A 17131-nucleotide genomic window follows, 5' to 3' on the forward strand; every position below is an offset into this window, starting at 1 on the left:
TCTATCTATCTATCTATCTATCTATCTATCTATCTATCTATCTATCTTCTTTCCATTTCAGGGTGTTGTGTTGTATAAACTCCAAGTTTTATGTTTATTTAAAATCTTGTAGAAAAATGTTGACTGACTACCTTATCAATAATATTTCTTTTTCTTGAGTATCTCATATATATAAAGTATAATTATATTGTCCCTTACTACCCCCAAATTTCCTCTGCATCAATTCTAACATATGCCCTGCTGTTAAAAACAAACAAACAAACAAACAAACAAACAAACTCTCAATCTCTTAATTTTACTAATAAAGACTTAGGATCCAGATTTTGGGGTGAAAACCTACCTCAGAGAGGGAGAGAAAGCACTCAGCTGATCATCCTATTCAGCCAACATCCCATAAGGAAAAAGCTGAAAACTAAAAGCTAAAAGCCAACATCTTGATAGCTCAGCTGACAGCTGAGGAGGAAGAAGCCAAAAGCCCTTTCTTCTTCTCCACTCTGTCTTAAATACCCGTTTCTCAATGTCCCTCATTTCTGTTTAATCCCTGTCAGGTGGTTTCTTTCTCTGCCTCTTGACCTAGATATTTAGCTCTTGGATTAAAGGTTTGTGCTAGGACTACAGCACCCACAACTAGAAACAGGGTGTTACAGTTCACAGTCTCAGGGTTCACAATGAGATCAAATATCCTGCAACAGTGCCCCTCTAACTCATGTCTTCTTAATTAACTGGATGTAGGCTGTCTACTGGGCAAGAAAACCCAGCATGGACCACACCCTCAATAAAGAATGAATCTTCCTTTTCTAGCAGCTGTTGTCTACCAATAGTGATTTCTTAGGTTGGAGAGAACCCTTCTTCATCTTTGCAGAAATTTCATCTTGTCTAGAAGGCTGCATTTCACAGAGCTTTTCCCCTTCTCTGGTTTTTACATTCTTTCTGTTTCTTCATTCTTGATATTCCCTGAGTTATGCCAGTGGTTTGGAGGGGAGGGTATTAATGTAGATGCCTCCTTTGGAGCTAAGCACATATTCTCTTCTTCTAAGCCCTTGGACCAATTCTGCCTCAATCCACAGACCACCACCCAATGTAAAAAGAAGCTTCTCTGATGGAGGATGAGAGCAGCACAGGCCTATGCCATAAATATAAATATTAAAAATGCAATTTGACCACTAGACCACTTAGCAAAGTGATTGTAGCAAAGGGACTGTAGGGCTTATGACCTCCCTAATCATGGACTTTTGATTTGGATTACAACATCAAACATGATTTTTCTTATGTGGTAAAGGCCTCAATTCCAATAAGAAAGAAGTTAATTACCCTATAACATGTGTACCACTGGGCATAGCTTGACAAGCAGGTCAGTATTGTGGCCTGCAGTTTCCAGTGCTGGGTTAGGGTGATTCATATCTTTTCCTGCCCTGCAGCCTGCAAAGCACCTTCTGACCCTTTGAGAGTCAGGCCAGGGGAGGATGTTTCCTGATTGACTTGAGACTGATTTCTCTATGTTCCAACATCCACCTGTGTGGTGTCTTTGGCAGTAGGATCTTACCGTGTAGTTATGATGGAAACCAAAGGCAATGGCCAAAGCCTGTGCTGTGTTCATGATCTCTGTGGTCTCTCTTACTAGTAACTGCTCTGGATGTATCCCCTACCTTGCACCTTGATTTTCTTTTAGTAACTTATATCTTCTGTGATTGTAACTCTTTTTTAAAGTTAAAAATTTTTAATTTTAATTTGATTTGATTTTTAATTACACTTTACTTACTTTGTATCCCCTCCCCAGTTCCTTCCCTTCTTCCCTCCCTTCCTCCTCTTTTTCCACGTATGCCCCTCCCCAAGTCCACTGGTAGGGGGGTCTGCTTTTCTTTCCTTCTGATCCTAGTGTGTTAAGTCTCATCAGGAGTGGCTGCATTGTCTTCCTCTGTGGCCTGGTAAGGCTGCTCCCCCCTCAGGGGGAAATGATCAAAGAGCAGGCCAATCAGATTATGTCAGAAACAGTCCCTGTTCCCATTACTATGGAACCCACTTGGACACTGAACTGCCATGGGCTACATCTGTGCAGGGGTTATCTTCATGCATGGTACTTGGTTGGAGTATGAGTCTCAGGAAGGACCCCTTTGTTCAAATTTTTGGTTCAGTTGCTCTCCTTGTGGAGTTCCTGTTTTCTCCAGATCTTACTATTTCCCAATTCTTTCATAAGATTCCCTGCATTCTGCCCAAAGTTTGGCCATGAGTCTCAACATCTGCTTGATTTTTATCTCTGAAATTACATGTTTTCCTAGAATATATTTTGATCAGATTTCCCTTCCCCCTAAATACTCCTGGTTCCTCCCACCTTCCTACACACTCAACTTGATGTTATTTCTCTCTCTCCCAAAAAGAACAAGACAAAAGGAGAAAAATAAATCAAGCAAGCAAGGAAACAAACAAAAATTCCAGTAAGACAGAGAATTTCCCCAAAGCAAGCAAGGACACAAACAAAGAAACAAACAAACAAACTCTAAACCACCAATAAAACATGAAGCTTCCTTTGTGTTGGTCAACCAATAACTAGTCAATTACTAACTAGTCAATTACTAACAACTAGCTAGTTTCCATAAAGCCTTTTATACATCCTTAGTTTTGGCTAATGCATTCTTTACTCTCTCCTGTCCCTTATTTTCCAGTATTCATTCACATTTGCCCTTTAATCCTCAAAATCCTCCCTCTGCCTTCCTATCATATATTTATCATTTTTTCTTATTATTCATATTTTCAGAAATACAATTTTTTTAAAAAAAATCCCCTAATATTTCTGTGTTTGTCTTTAATAATTTTTTTGGTAGTTGAATTTTAAGTTGATTTTCATATCATTTAAAAATTAATTTAATTTTCATTACTTTTGTTGTTATTTTGAGATAGGGATTCATGTCACCCAGGCTGCCCTTGAACTCTTGGCATTACTGTCTCTATCTCTCTGGTGTTGGGACTACAGGCAAGTATGTCTTTCCTGATTTTTATCTCTTAAACAATGTCAGTAATAACTATTTTACACCTGTTAGATAGTAACCCTACCGTCTGTATTTTTGTGGGTTTAATGTACTGTTCCTGCTCTCTTATGTTCATGATGTCATTTTCCTGTGGTAGTCACTGAGTTTGGTCTTCAGCAGCTGCAGAAACTCTCTGAGGCGTGGTATCCACAGAGATAACTTCTTCAGGAACCTTTCATTCAGTGCTTGGGATCATGGCAGGTCTGGGTTACTTCTTTTCATGTGGGTGTGGACAGCTAGGTTCCAAATATGCAGGAAAATAACTTCCTCTCTTTCCTCTGATGACACTATCAAGCAGGCTGTCCCAGAGATGGCCAGAGGACAGACAGCCTTATAAGACATGCTAATATATTCTGATCAGCGAAAATATTAGTACTGCTATTGATTTTGTTTTTTTGCTATGAAGTACCATTTCATACAGACTATCCTTCACCTTCCTGGCTTTATCTCCCAAACACTGAGATTTCTGGTATTTGTCATCACGAACTGGCCACAGAGTTAACAACTTTCTTTCTAGCGTACGGCATCATACAGAGTCAGAGATGGGCAGGGGTAACATTTAGTGAGGTGCCAAGAGCTGACTATGCTACAGAACTATTCCTGGATGGTGGTGCTGATTCTATGGCCAGATCTGAGGCTTCACTGAGGAAACTCAGTGGTCAGGTTCCTGTGGCCACAACAAGCATTTTCTCCAGTGAGCAGATGCAGAAGCTTAAACACCTGCTTACAGTGTAAGATTCTTCCAACAAACCCTGTGAGCAGCTGTGAGCCTAAACTTGTGTTTCTTGGGTGGAGCTGAAGTGGGCATCACTATGGTGGGTAAAGTGAAGAGCTCACGATGTAGAATATGTGCTTCATGTGTATCTGTGAACAGTTAGTGTCTGCTGGATCCTGTTCCTCTTTGCCCGTGTTCAATGCTCATGCTTCATTGGTTCTTCCTGTGATCCTATCTCAAAGCTGGTTAAGGTGTATGCTCATTCCTGCTGTATCTCTCCTCTCCCTGTCTGTGACCAATGGGTCATTTGCTTTCACTTATCTTCCTTTGTTTTTTCTGTAGTAAATCTAAACACTCCATTTCTCCCTGGTTTAAATCCAAGATTAAGGAAAGGTGATCTTTTATTAAACTTTATCTCTCTGCCATTTCTGCCCCCATGGAGCCTGGTGGATTTCAATCTTGGTCTGGTATTCTTTGACATAGATTCTCATCAGGCTAGCCTGTTTCAAACTCACTGTTGTTTCCCAAACCTGCCTTGAATTCCTGATCTGCCTAGATTAATATTTAGTATTTGAATGACCATTTTACATAGATTACTATTAATCTTGCCCTATTAGGAGAGAGACTGTCTGCCATGCTCTGCTGATCCTCTGGAGTCTCTAAGAATCCTGAATGTTCAGAAGTGCATTGAATAAGGCTTTAATTATCACTTAATATTTAATCAGGGTCTCCTTACATCTGCTAGTCTGCCCTGGTTTATAACCCTTCTAACTCAGCCTCCCAAACAGTGAGGTTATAGGCCTGCCTCACCTTTCCTAGTGTTTTATTTATTTATTTATTTATCTATTTATTTATTTATTTATTTATCTATCTATCTATTTATTTATTTATTTATTTATTTTTATGCCTGAGGGATAGCGTTCCACAACAGTGTTTCAGGCCCATATCCTTGGATGCTGTTTAAAATGGTCTCATGTGGGTTGTGACATCAGTATCTCACTCTCTCGCTTAGGTCACTAAGCCCTCTGTAGGGTTAGCTACCCCAGCTGGGCTGGGCTGAGCTGTCTCTGACTCTAAGCCTTTCAAACCGAGACCAAGTAACAAAGGTACAGTGGCTCTTGCATCAGGCCTCGCAAACGATCCAAGTTTTTGCTCTAGAAAGAAGGATTCTAAGCCCGGCTGCTGTTTCTGCTTTTGTTTTCTGTTATGGTGCTTAACATGACCTTTGAGAATCTCATACTCTCCACTTGAGGTACATCAGGGTCTGCTTAGTTCGGCTTTTTTTTTTTAATTAATTACACTTTATTCATTTTGTATCCCCCCATAAGCCCCTCCCTCCTCCCCTGCCGATCCCACCTTCCCTCCCCTTTCTGCATGCATGCCACTCCCCAAGTCCACTGATAGGGGAGGTTCTCCTCTTCTTTCTGATCTTAGTCTATCAGTTCTCATCAAAAGTGGCTGCATTGTCCTCTACTGTGGCCTGGTAAGGCTGCTCCCCCATCAGGGGGAAGTGATCAAAGAGCAGGCCAATCAGATTATGTCAGAGGCAGTCCCTCTTCCCATTACTATGTAACCCACTTGGACACTGAACTGCCATGGGCTACACCTGTGCAGGGGTTCCAGGTCATCTCCACAAATAGTCCTTGGTTGGAGTATGAGTCTCTGGGAAGTTCCCTGTGTTCAAATTATCTTGTTCTGTTGCTCTGCTTGTGGAGTTCCCATCCCCTCCAGCTCTTACTATTTCCCACTTCTTACATAAAATTCCATTCACTCTGCCCATCAGTTGGCCATCAGGCTCAGCATCTGCTTTGACAGTCTATACTGCAGAAGCTTTCAGAGGCCCTCTGTGGCAGGTTTCAAGGTTGTTTCCTGTTTTCTTCTGGCTTTCAGAGGCCCTCTGTAGCGGGTTCCGAGGTTGTTTCCTATTTTCGTTTTCTTCTGATGTCCATCCTCTTTGCCTTTCAGGATGGGGATTGAACATTTTAGTTAGGGTCCTCTCTTTTGCTTAGTTTGTTTAGATGTACAGATTTTAGTGGGTTTATTCTATATTGTATGTTTATATGAGTGAGTATATACTGTGAGTGTCTTTTTGCTTCTGGGACAACTCACTCAGGATGATCCTTTCCAGGTCCCACCATTTACCTGCAAATTTCATGATTTCCTTATTTTTCATTGCTGAGTAATACTCCATTGTATAGATGTACCACAGTTTCTGCATCCATTCTTCAGTTGAGGGGCATCTGGGTTGTTTCCAGCTTCTGGCTATTACAAATAAAGCTGCTACAAACATGGTTGAGCAAATGTCCTTTTTGTGTACTTGAGCCTCTTTTGGGTATATGCCTAGGAGTGGTATGGCTGGATCTTGAGGAAGCGCTATTCCTAGTTGTCTGAGAAAGCGCCAGATTGATTTCCAGAGTGGTTGTACCAGTTTACATTCCCACCAGCAGTGGAGAAGGGTTCCCCTTTCTTCACAACCTCTCCAGCATGTGTTGTCCCTTGAGATTTTCATCTTGGCCATTCTGATGGGTGTAAGGTGAAATCTCAGGGTTGTTTTGATTTGCATTTCCCTAATGGCTAATGAGGTTGAGCATTTCTGTAAGTGCTTCTCTGCCATTCGATATTCTTCTGCAGAGAATTCTCTCTTTAGCTCTGTTCCCCATTTTTTAAGTGGATTACTTGGTTTGTTGCTTTTCAGCTTGTTTAGTTCTTTATATATATTGGATATGAGTCCTCTGTCAGATAAAGGGTTCTTTCCCAATCTGTAGGCAGTCGCTTTGTTTTGATGACGGTGTCCTTTGCTTTACAGAAGCTTTTCAATTTCATGAGGTCCCATTTATTGATTGTTGCTCTTAGAGCCTGTGCTGTTGGTGTTCTGTTCAGGAAGTTTTCTCCTGTACCAATGAGTTCTAGGGTATTCCCCACTTTTTTTTCTAGCCGATTTAGAGTATCTGGTTTTATGTTGAGGTCTTTGATCCACTTGGACTTCAGTTTTGTGCAGGGTGATAAGTATGGATTTATTTTCATTTTTCTACATGTAGACATCCAGTTGGACCAGCACCATTTGTTAAAGATGCTATCTTTTTTCCATTGTATGGTTTTGGCATCTTTGTCAAAAATCAGGTGTCTGTAAGTGTGTGGGTTTATTTCTGGGTCTTCTGTTCGATTCCATTGATCCACCATTCTGTTTCTATGCCAGTACCATGCAGTTTTTATAACTGTTGCTCTATAGTACAGCTTGAGATCAGGGATGGAGATACCTCCAGAAGATCTTTTATTGTAGAGGATTGTTTTAGCAATTCTCGGTTTCTTGTTATTCCATACGAAGTTGAGAATTTTTCTTTCCAGGTCTGTAAAGAATTGTGTTGGCAATTTGATAGGAATTGCATTAAATCTGTAGATTGCTTTTGGTAAGATGGCCATTTTTACTATGTTAATCCTGCCAAGCCATGAACATGGGAGATCTTTCCATCTTCTCATATCTTCCTCTAATTCTTTCTTCAGAGACTTGAAATTTTTTTCATACAAGTCTTTGACTTGCTTGGTTAGGGTTACACCAAGGTACTTTATGTCATTTGTGGCTATTGTGAATGGTGTTGTTTCTCTAATTTCTTTCTCAGCCCTTTTGTCTTTTGTATACAGGAGTGCTACTGATTTTTTTTTGAGTTAATTTTGTATCCGGCCACTTTGCTGAAGGTGTTTATCAGCTGTAGGAGTTCCCTGGTAGAGTTTTTGGGGTCACTCATATATACTATCATATCATCTGCAAATAGTGATAATTTGACTTCTTCCTTTCCCATCTGTATCCCCTTGATCTCCTTTGACTGTCTTATTGCTCTAGCAAGGACTTCCAGCACTATGTTGAAGAGATATGGAGACAGTGGGCAGCCTTGTCTTGTCCCTGATTTCAGTGGGATTGCTTTAAGTTTCTCTCCGTTCAGTTTGATGTTGGCTATAGGCTTGCTGTATATTGCCTTTACTATGTTTAGATATGTGCCTTGTATCCCTGATCTCTCCAGTACTTTAAACATGAATGGATGTTGGATTTTGTCAAATGCTTTTTCAGCATCTAGGGAGATTATCATGTGGTTTTTTTCTTTCAGTTTGTTAATATGGTGGATCACATTGATGGATTTCTGTATATTGAACCACCCCTGCATACCTGGGATGAAGCCTACTTGGTCATAGTGGATAATATCTTTGATGTGTTCTTGAATTTGGTTTGCGTGTATTTTGTTAAGTATTTTTGCATCAATGTTCATAAGGGAGATTGGCCTGAAATTCTCTTTCTTTGTTGAGTCTTTGTGAGGTTTAGGTACCAAGGTGATTGTGGCTTCATAGAATGAGTTTGGTAATGTTCCTTCTGTTTCTATTTTGTGGAATAGTTTGAAGAGAATTGGAGTTAGCTCTTCTTTGAAGGTCTGGTAGAATTCTGCGCTGAAGCCGTCTGGTCCTGGGCTTTTTTTGGATGGAAGACTTTTGATGACTGCTTCTATTTCTTTGCGGGATATAGGACTATTTAGTTGATTTACCTGGTCCTGATTCAGCTTTGGTAAGTCAAATCAATCAAGAAAATTGTCCATTTCATTTAGATTTTCAAATTTTGTGGCATATAGACTTTTGAAGTAAGTCCTAATGATTGTTTGGATTTCCTCAGTGTCTGTAGTTATGTCCCCCCTTTCATTTCTGATTTTGTTGATTTGGGTGGTGTCTCTCTGCCTTTTAGTTAGCTTGGCTAAGGGTTTGTCGATCTTGTTGATTTTCTCAAAGAACCAGCTCTTGGTTTCATTGATTCTTTGAATTGTTCTATTTGTTTCTAATTTATTGATTTCAGCCCTGAGTTTGATTATTTCCAGCCATCTACTCCTTTTTGGTGTGTGTGCTTCTTCTTTTTCTAGGGTTTTTAAGTGGGCCATTAAGTTGCTTGAATGAGCTGTCTCGAATTTCTTCTTGAAGGCACTTAGTGCTATGAACTTTCCTCTTAGCACTGCTTTCATTGTGTCCCACAAGTTAGGGTATGTTGTGTCTTCATTTTCATTGAGTTCTAGAAAGGCTTTAATTTCTTTCTTTATTTCTTCCCTGACCCAGCTGTCATTTAGTAACAAGTTGTTCAGTTTCCATGAGTGTGTAGGCTTTTTGCTATTTCTGTTGTTGTTGAAGTCCAGCTTTATTCCATGGTGATCAGACAGGATACAAGGGATTATTTCAGTCTTCTTGTCTCTGTTGAGGCTTGCTTTGTGACCAACTATATGATCTATTTTGGACAAGGTCCCATGAGGTGCTGAGAAGAAGGTAAATTCTTTTGTGTTTGGGTGTAAAGTTCTGTAGATGTCTGTGAGGTCCATTTGATTCATGACCTCTGTCAGAGATATTGTTTCTTTGTTTAATTTCTGTTTTGTTGACCTGTCCTTTGTTGAGAGTGGGGTGTTGAAGTCTCCCACTATTAATGTGTGGGGATCTATATGTGGTTTAAATTTTATCAATGTTTCTTTTACAAATGTGGGTGCTCTTGTATTTGGGGCATAGATGTTCAGGATTGTGATGTCTTCCTGGTGGAATTTTCCCTTGATGAGTATGAAGCGTCCTTCCTCATCTCTTTTTATTAATTTTGGTTGAAAGTCTATTTTATCAGATATTAGAATGGCTACTCCTGCTTGTTTCTTGGGTTCATTTGCTTGGAAAGTTGTCTTCCAACCTTTTACCCTCAGGTAATGTCTATCTTTGTGCCTTAGGTGTGTTTCTTGTATGCAACAGATTGCTGGGTTTTGTTTACATATCCATTCTGTTAATCTGTGTCTTTTTACTGGAGAGTGGAGTCCATTGATGTTGAGAGAGATTAATGACCAGTGGCTGTTAGATCCTTTGATTTTGATGTTGGCTTTGTTCATAAGGTTGTGTTCTTGGTTGCTTTTTGTTTTAGTGTAGTAAGGTTAATTATTTCCTGTGTTTTCTTGACAGAAGCTAATTTTCTTGGGTTGTATTTTCCCTTCCAGTGTCTTCTGTAATGCCGGATTTGTGTGTAGGTATTGTTGAAATTTGTTTTTGTCATTGAATATCTTGTTTTCTCCGTCTATGAGGACTGAGAGTTTTGCAGGGTAGAGTAGCCTGGGTTGACATCTGTGTTCTCTTAGGGTCTGCATATTTGTCCAGGCCCTTCTGGCTTTCATAGTTTCTGTTGAAAAGTCAGGTGTGATTCTAATGGGTTTGCCGTTATATGTTACTTGGCCTTTTTCCCTTGCAGCTTTTAGTATTTTTTCTTTGTTCTGTATACTTACTGTTTTGATTATTATGTGGCGGGAGGATTTTCTTTTCTGGTCAAATTTGTTGGGTGTTCTGTAGGCCTCATGTATCCTTATTGGCTTCTCCTTTAACTTGGGGAAATTTTCTTCAATGATTTTGTTGAAAATATTTTCTGGGCCTTGGAGAAGGGAGTCTTCTTTTTCCTCTATTCCTATTATTCTTAGGTTTTGTCTTTTCATATTGTCTTGGATTTCTTGGACGGTCTGTGTCAGGAATTTTTTGGATTTAACATTTTCTTTGACAGATACATCGATTTCTTCCATTGTATCTTCTACACCTGAGATTCTTTCTTCCATCTCTTGTAGTCTGTTGGTTATGCTTACCTCGGTAGTTCCTGTTTTCTTCCCTAAATTCTTCCTCTCCATTATTTCCTCCATTTGTGTTTGCTTTAATTTTTCTAGTTCTATTTTCAGGTCTTGAGTTGTTTTGTTTACTTCCTTCACCTGTCTGCTTGTATTTTCCTCTTTTTCTTTTAGTTCCTTCAACTCTGTCTCTTTTATTTCTTTCAGTGATTTAATTATTTCTTCTCTGAAGGCCACAAGCTGTTTGGGTGCATCTTCCCGTATTTCTTCACGGATGGCCCTAATTTGCTTGTCTTTATCTTCCTCCATTTCTTTACGGATAGCCATGATCTGTTTGGTTTTATCTTCCTCTAATTCTTTACATATTTTATCTGTTTCCTCTATTATTCTCTTCATCAACATAGATGTAAGGTCATCTTCTTGATTTTCTATTATGCTGCATTGTTCAGGGCTGTTCGCCCCTGGATGGCTGGGTTCTGGAGATGCCATATTGCTCTGTCTTTTGTTGGTTGAGCCTTTACGCTGACCTCTACCCATTGGGCTGATTTAGGTTTTGGCTGTTAGTTTCTGTGCTTCCTGGAGTCCTGAGGTAGGGAGTTTCCCCTTGGCCGGAAGATGATTTTTCCTGAAGGAGTCCTTCTCTGCTTTTTGGTTATGGTCACTGTATGGCCAGTGTTTCTCCGGAGTTGCCACTGCTCACCTCAGGTTTATAGCCCTGAGTAGTAGCTGTGATCTATGTTAGGCAGGGGGGGGGATCTCCTCTTACCCATAAAATTTCTCAAGACAGCTGCCCCACTGCTGGGTTTCTTGTTATAACTTTAGTGTGCTGCTGCTCACTAAATTTCCATGTACAGTCCTCTTGAAGAGACTGTTGATTCCCTAGCTGTGGGGTTTTCTCCCAACAGGGAAACTCAGTCTGTTATCCTGGGGCGCACAGTTCTGTCTGAGAAATTGGGAGGTGCACTCAGCAAGTCTCTGGGCCAAAGGCTGATTGCTCTGCTCTGGACCTGGAGAATGTGCACCTAGGTTGAGTTGGCGCCTGGGGGCACTGCTCTGGTCTGGAGGCTGGGTGCCTCACTCTGGACCAGAAGCTGTGTGTCTCTGTCTGGGATGGTGGCTGTAGGCACCGCTCTGGTCCAGACGCTGTGGGTGCAGCCCCCCTGAAGGATCAGGGATTCCCACAGTTTTGGCAGTCCAGCCAGGGACAACTGGCCGATCCCTGGCACAGTATCTGAGGGCTGCTGTAATGGCTCTTCGGCTCCTGCAGGTCTGAGGATGCAGCTGTGTGTCCCAGTGCCCCAGGGGAACGCAACAATGGCGGCAGAGCACAGCGCTTCTGCCTGCACTAGAGTCTGCATGAGTCCAGGAAGTTTTTTGGTGCTGGGTGTCCTAAGCGTTAGAGCTGCTGACCCCCTCCGCTGGGGGTTTCCTCCTGCCAGAGACACACAGTCTGGTGCCCTGGTGCCCTGGTGCCCACAGTTCTATCTGAGGCGGCGAATCACGCGCGCAGGCAGGGCTCTGTGCAGGCGCCTTTGTCCCGGCTCTGCTTCCGGGCTGGCTCCGGGGGCACCCGCGGAACCCGAGTCTTTTCCAGGGGATGTCTGGGTAACCTGAGGTCGGTCCCAATTGTTTCCTGCTCCGTGGGGTTATCTCTCAACTGGGAAATCCAGTCTATGGTGTTGTGGGCCCACAGTTCAGTCTGGGACCTTGACCAGATCGCGCTGGCGGGTAGCTCTGGGCTGGCGACCAAGCGCCTGGCGGAACTGGGATCTCTTCTGAGGTTTAGCCGGGTGAGTTAAAGCTGATTGAATCCCCCACCATGGGGTATCCTCTCACCTGAGAAACACAACCACTTGTGTTTTATGGCTGTGAGTTCTGATTGCTGGTCACTGTGCCAATCCTGCTGTGCTGCTCCTCAGAATGAGAGTCCTCCCGGCGCCGCCATCTTCGCAGATTCTTATATCGTGTTTTATTTTTTAATCAATGTTTTAAATTATTTTTTCCCCGGGAAGGTAGTTGTGGCATTAACACACCATTCTGCAGAGATGGCAGTTGTGTTACATGCAAGGGACTCAGTGGAGCATCGTGTTTCAGTGAAGTCCCATTAGCTCTGAGGTGGGGGAAGAGAGAAATCAACAACAGCAGTCACATCCCTTTTCTGTGCCTGAATTCCAAACCTTTCTTTTCTCCTTAAAACAGGGCATATCAGACCTTGTCCCAGTGCCACATAATGTATTTCTTCTTTTTAACTGTCTTTATTGCAGAAAGCATTAGAGGAAACCCACTTTTTTTTTTCCTTTTTTTAAAAAAATTTTTATTAATTACACTTTATTCATTTTGTATCCCCCCATAAGCCCCTCCCTCCTCCCCTCCCGACCCTGCCCTCCCTCCCCTTTCTGCATGCATGCCACTCCCCAAGTCCACTGATAGGGGAGGTTCTCCTCTCCTTTCTGATCTTAGTCTATCAGTTCTTATCAAAATTGGCTGCATTGTCCTCTACTGTGGCCTGGTAAGGCTGCTCCTCCCTCAGGGGGAGGTGATCAACGAGCAGGCCAATCAGATTATGTCAGAGACAGTCCCTCTTCCCATTACTATGTAACCCACTTGGACACTGAACTGCCATGGGCTACATCTGTGCAGGAGTTCTAGGTCATCTCCACAAATAGTCCTTGGTTGGAGTATGAGTCTCTGGGAAGTTCCCTTTTTTTCAAATTGTCTTGTTCTGTTGCTCTGCTGAGGAAACCCACTTTAGTATAAAATTCTCCCTTAGCAATACTGAAAATTAATTTAACTTGCTAATGAGTATATGAGGAGTTCAGTTTTGATTAGGAGACCATTTTTATTTCATTTATTTTTGTGTGTTATGCATACACATTTGCATGTACATTACACAGCACCAGTAGTCAGAGGAGAGTTAAAGAATTCTTACTCTTCTACTGTGTGGAGTCTCAAGCCTGAACTCAGGTTGTCCGGTTTGGTGGTGGTACAACTGACCCTTGTTACTGGCCCAAGATCATTTTTTATGAGTTTAGAGAAAATGAATATCGTTTATTGATATGCTTATGATTAATTCCATATTTTGTACATTTTTTGTCAATAAACCTTGTTTTAAACATCTTTCCCTGCATCAATATAAGCTTCAAATTGAAATAACTTCCCATTATAGTTTTTAAGTGATTTAACAGTAGTGAAATCACTATGTAAGACGAGAAGCAGTGCATTTTTTCAGTTTCACAGACACAGATAGTGATGACTGTGGTAAAGCCCACTCCTGTGTCTTTGATAAGACAATAGACAAATTCCCTGGTTCAGTGTGCAGTTTGGAGGAAAGGTAAAAAGTCAATGTTTTGCCATCTTTGTTGGTGGCCTGTGATGATTTGTGAAAACTTAGTGACCAAATATTTTAGCTGCAGGACTCAGTCCATTGTGCAAATAGGGTACAAACAGGGTGATAAGCTGCAAGGGAAGAAATGCTCCTCTGAAAGTGGACTTAACCCAGCAGGAGCCATCTTTCTTCCTGGTACACAGTGAAGCTTGTGTCTGTAGAATGGATGCCTTTGCTCCAAGCACTGAGCAAACACTCTCTGTTTCCCAGATGACAATAGCTCACTGTGATAAATGACACATGCTTCATCATCACGAAGATAAAGTATTTTACTATCTCATTGCTCTCACAGTACAATTAAGAACTAGGAAACCGTGGGGCTCAGCTGGCAGGTGACAAACTCAACTACAATCTGGGCCCAGAGCTTACCCTTTGAGTCAGTCCACCTAAACACCTTCCCCATCCATGAGCTCTGGCATCATGTAAAGCAGCCAGTCATGCATAACCAGAGCTGCAAGATCACTATGACTCTGGCAACCAAAGGTTATCCTTCTCTCCCCAAGTTGCTTTGCTCAGGGTGTTTCGTCATAGCAACAGGAATCCCCAAATCCAAACAGGGTCATTTTGTTACCTTTCAAAGTTTTTTCTGTTCCTTGCCCCTCACCTGGCCGTGGGAAAGCAGACATGTGCTCTTTTCTATTATCAATGAGTATGGCCTAGTCCAAAGTATCGTATATTATGCATAGATTTGTGATTGTTTTTTTTTATTTCTCTGCTTCTTTCACTGTTAGAATTATCATCATTATTGGTTTTTAGCTAACTAAAGCTCTTTTTCACAGACCAACAGTTTATTCTTCTTGCTATAAAGCACTTTTGAATTGCACAAATATTCCATAATACTTCTCCACTCACATGCAAGCATGTGGCGTGTTTCTAGTTTTGGCAGTTATGAAAGTTGTCATGTCATTTCATGTGCATGTCACTGTGTGAACACACATTTCATTTCTTTTAGTAATTATCTTTTGTGAACAGCCAGTGTCTGCTGACATCTTTCTTCCTTTGCCCACGGTCAGCATACACACATAATTTTCTGACTGTCCCCATGAACATGTCTCATGGCTGACTAATGTAAATATTTATTGCTAATGTATCCTACCTGTTCTGTCTATGTTCTGTCTACAAGCCACTTTGTTTCATTTTTCTTCCTTGTTTCTTTTACATTCTGTATATTTAAATATTCTATTTCTCCCCATCTTAAATCCAAGATTCAAAGAAAGTGTTTTATTTTGTTAAAGACTGATCCCTTTCAGATCTCATTCTCATGTGGGTTTGATGGATTTTCATTTTCTTTCTTTACTTTTCGGACAGAGTTTCGTTAACCCAGACTAGCCTCAAACTCCCTATACATTTTGAAGGTTACCCTTGAGCTGTGATCCTTCTACTTTCATGTCCCAAATACTGGGCCTGTGATTGTCCCCACTATGGCTGGATGGAGTTATTATTGAGGATCTCCATTTTGTGTGCATTATTTAGTCAGCTTCCTCTAACTATTAGGGGACAATGATTCCAGTGCTTCCCTGATCGTCAGAGGTTCATTCCCGTTCCTGTGTTCCTGTTCCTGCTAACACTCCAGTCTAAGCAGAAATCTGAATATTTTTGGTTTATACAGAAAGATATTAAGTATTAATTAATTACTATATGACTTCTGGTTTTGCTATGTAGCCCAGGCTGGCCCAGAACACACAGTCCTTCTATTTCAGCCTATATGCTAAAATGCTCTGTATTTTAATTTAATTTTCATTTTGCAACATTTATATTTTAACAGAAGATAAACTGTGGCATAATACAGCATCCTGCAGAAATCAGAGTTGTACCGCATACAGGGAATTCAGGAGATTACCGTGTTTCACTGAAGACCCGTTAGCTATGATATGGAGAAGGAAGAAAGGGAAAACAGTCCAAAACATGAGTTACAGCCTTCATCTCTGACTGTATTTCTAATATTCCCTTTCTCCCTAAAAAACAAGAGTATAAGGCCTTGTTCTGTATGCCACACACATCTGTTTTTCCTTTTACTCTAGCATTTTTATTGATAAAGTATAAATGGGAAAGCAGATGTAGCATGAAATAATTTCTTGGAAATACTGAAAATCTGTTTACTTGCTGATCAAACATTGTGAGTGTGAAGTAAGATGGAGCTTTTGTTGTGATCAAGAGACCATTTCTGTTTATTGGGCTTAGAGAAAAGAAAACATTTTTTTGATGAACTTATGATTAATCATTTCATAGTCTTTATATGATGGCCAATAGGATCCTTAAAATCATGACATTTCAGTGAATGTTCAACATTAAACAGTTGCCCATTGTTGTTTTTTCTCTTCAGTGACTTGAACAAACATAGTTACCACAGTAAGATCGGAAGATGTGTATTTTTATCTAAAACAAGACTAGAGGTTGAGGAATGTACAAAATCCTACCCCTGCATTTGTGAGAAGAGACTGGATAAATTCCATGATTCGCTCTCTAAGAATACTTAAAGGTAAAAATGAATTGTGCTGATCCTCATTTCTTTCCTGTAATAATTTGTGACTCCTTACAAACAAATGTTTTGATCAAAGGACCTCGTCTGCTGTGCAGAGATACAAGCTGGCAGAGGTTGGGAGTGTCTTCTGGAATCTGACTTCACAGAGAAGAGTCCATCTTCCTTCCTTGTGGAGACAGTACAGACCTTCTCTGATGCATGGACACCCCATAGGACTGAGGAATATGCTCTAGCTACTTAAATTCCTTAGAACTTAATAAAGAACCTTAATAAACAGCCTGAACATTTCATTATTAATAGAATAAATCATCTTAATTGAAAGCACAATTAAGGCCTAGAAATAGTTGTAGGCTCCGATTTCTCATTTGTTCGCTAATTACTATTTTGTGTTGGTTTGTTTTGTGTTTCATGTAGACGTTTTCCTCATTCATTGTTATAAATTTTTTTACCAGAAAACTGTAATTTCAAATTTAATAAACAGTTGCAAGGATAGTTCAAGGATCCTGAATATCTTTTAAACAAGACATCAGTTGTCCTTCCCACCCCTCTTTAACCCATCTACACTAAGGTGAGGCCTTATAGAAATGGTGGCAATAACTGAATTTGGCTAGAAGTCGTGGCTTGCTTACACTTGTAACCTTGGCAATTGGGAGGCTAAGATGGAATTGCTGAATAGATGAGTGCAGTGAGAGCCTGTGTCATAGAACCAAACCAACCAAACAAAATCGAGATGCAAATGTTTCTAAATATTTTCCAGGGACAACACTCTATCTTATACATCCATACCCAAATGATCAAACTCAGAACATTTAGTGTTGACACAGTGATTTGTCCTAATTCAAGATCTCTGTACCTATCCTCTCACTGGATAATGTCAATTTAGGTATTTCGTCCACACTCAGGTTTACATGCATTCAATGCAGATCA

At 40.7% G+C, this 17131-nt stretch overlaps 1 protein-coding gene across 1 annotated transcript in view; it reads left to right on the forward strand.

Moving 5' to 3' along the window:
• Positions 1 to 16199, forward strand: part of LOC129679658 (killer cell lectin-like receptor 5) — a 45499-nt gene extending 29300 nt beyond the window's left edge. Inside the window, exon 6 of the mRNA XM_055610988.1 lies at positions 16046 to 16199. Coding sequence (XP_055466963.1) covers positions 16046 to 16199 — 154 coding nt within the window. The remainder of the gene's footprint in view (positions 1 to 16045) is intronic.
• Positions 16200 to 17131: the final 932 nt, after the last annotated feature.

Source organism: Psammomys obesus, unplaced genomic scaffold, assembly GCF_907164565.1.
Source record: "Psammomys obesus unplaced genomic scaffold, mPsaObe1.curated_primary_1811, whole genome shotgun sequence".
Classification (NCBI taxonomy): Eukaryota; Metazoa; Chordata; class Mammalia; order Rodentia; family Muridae; genus Psammomys; species Psammomys obesus.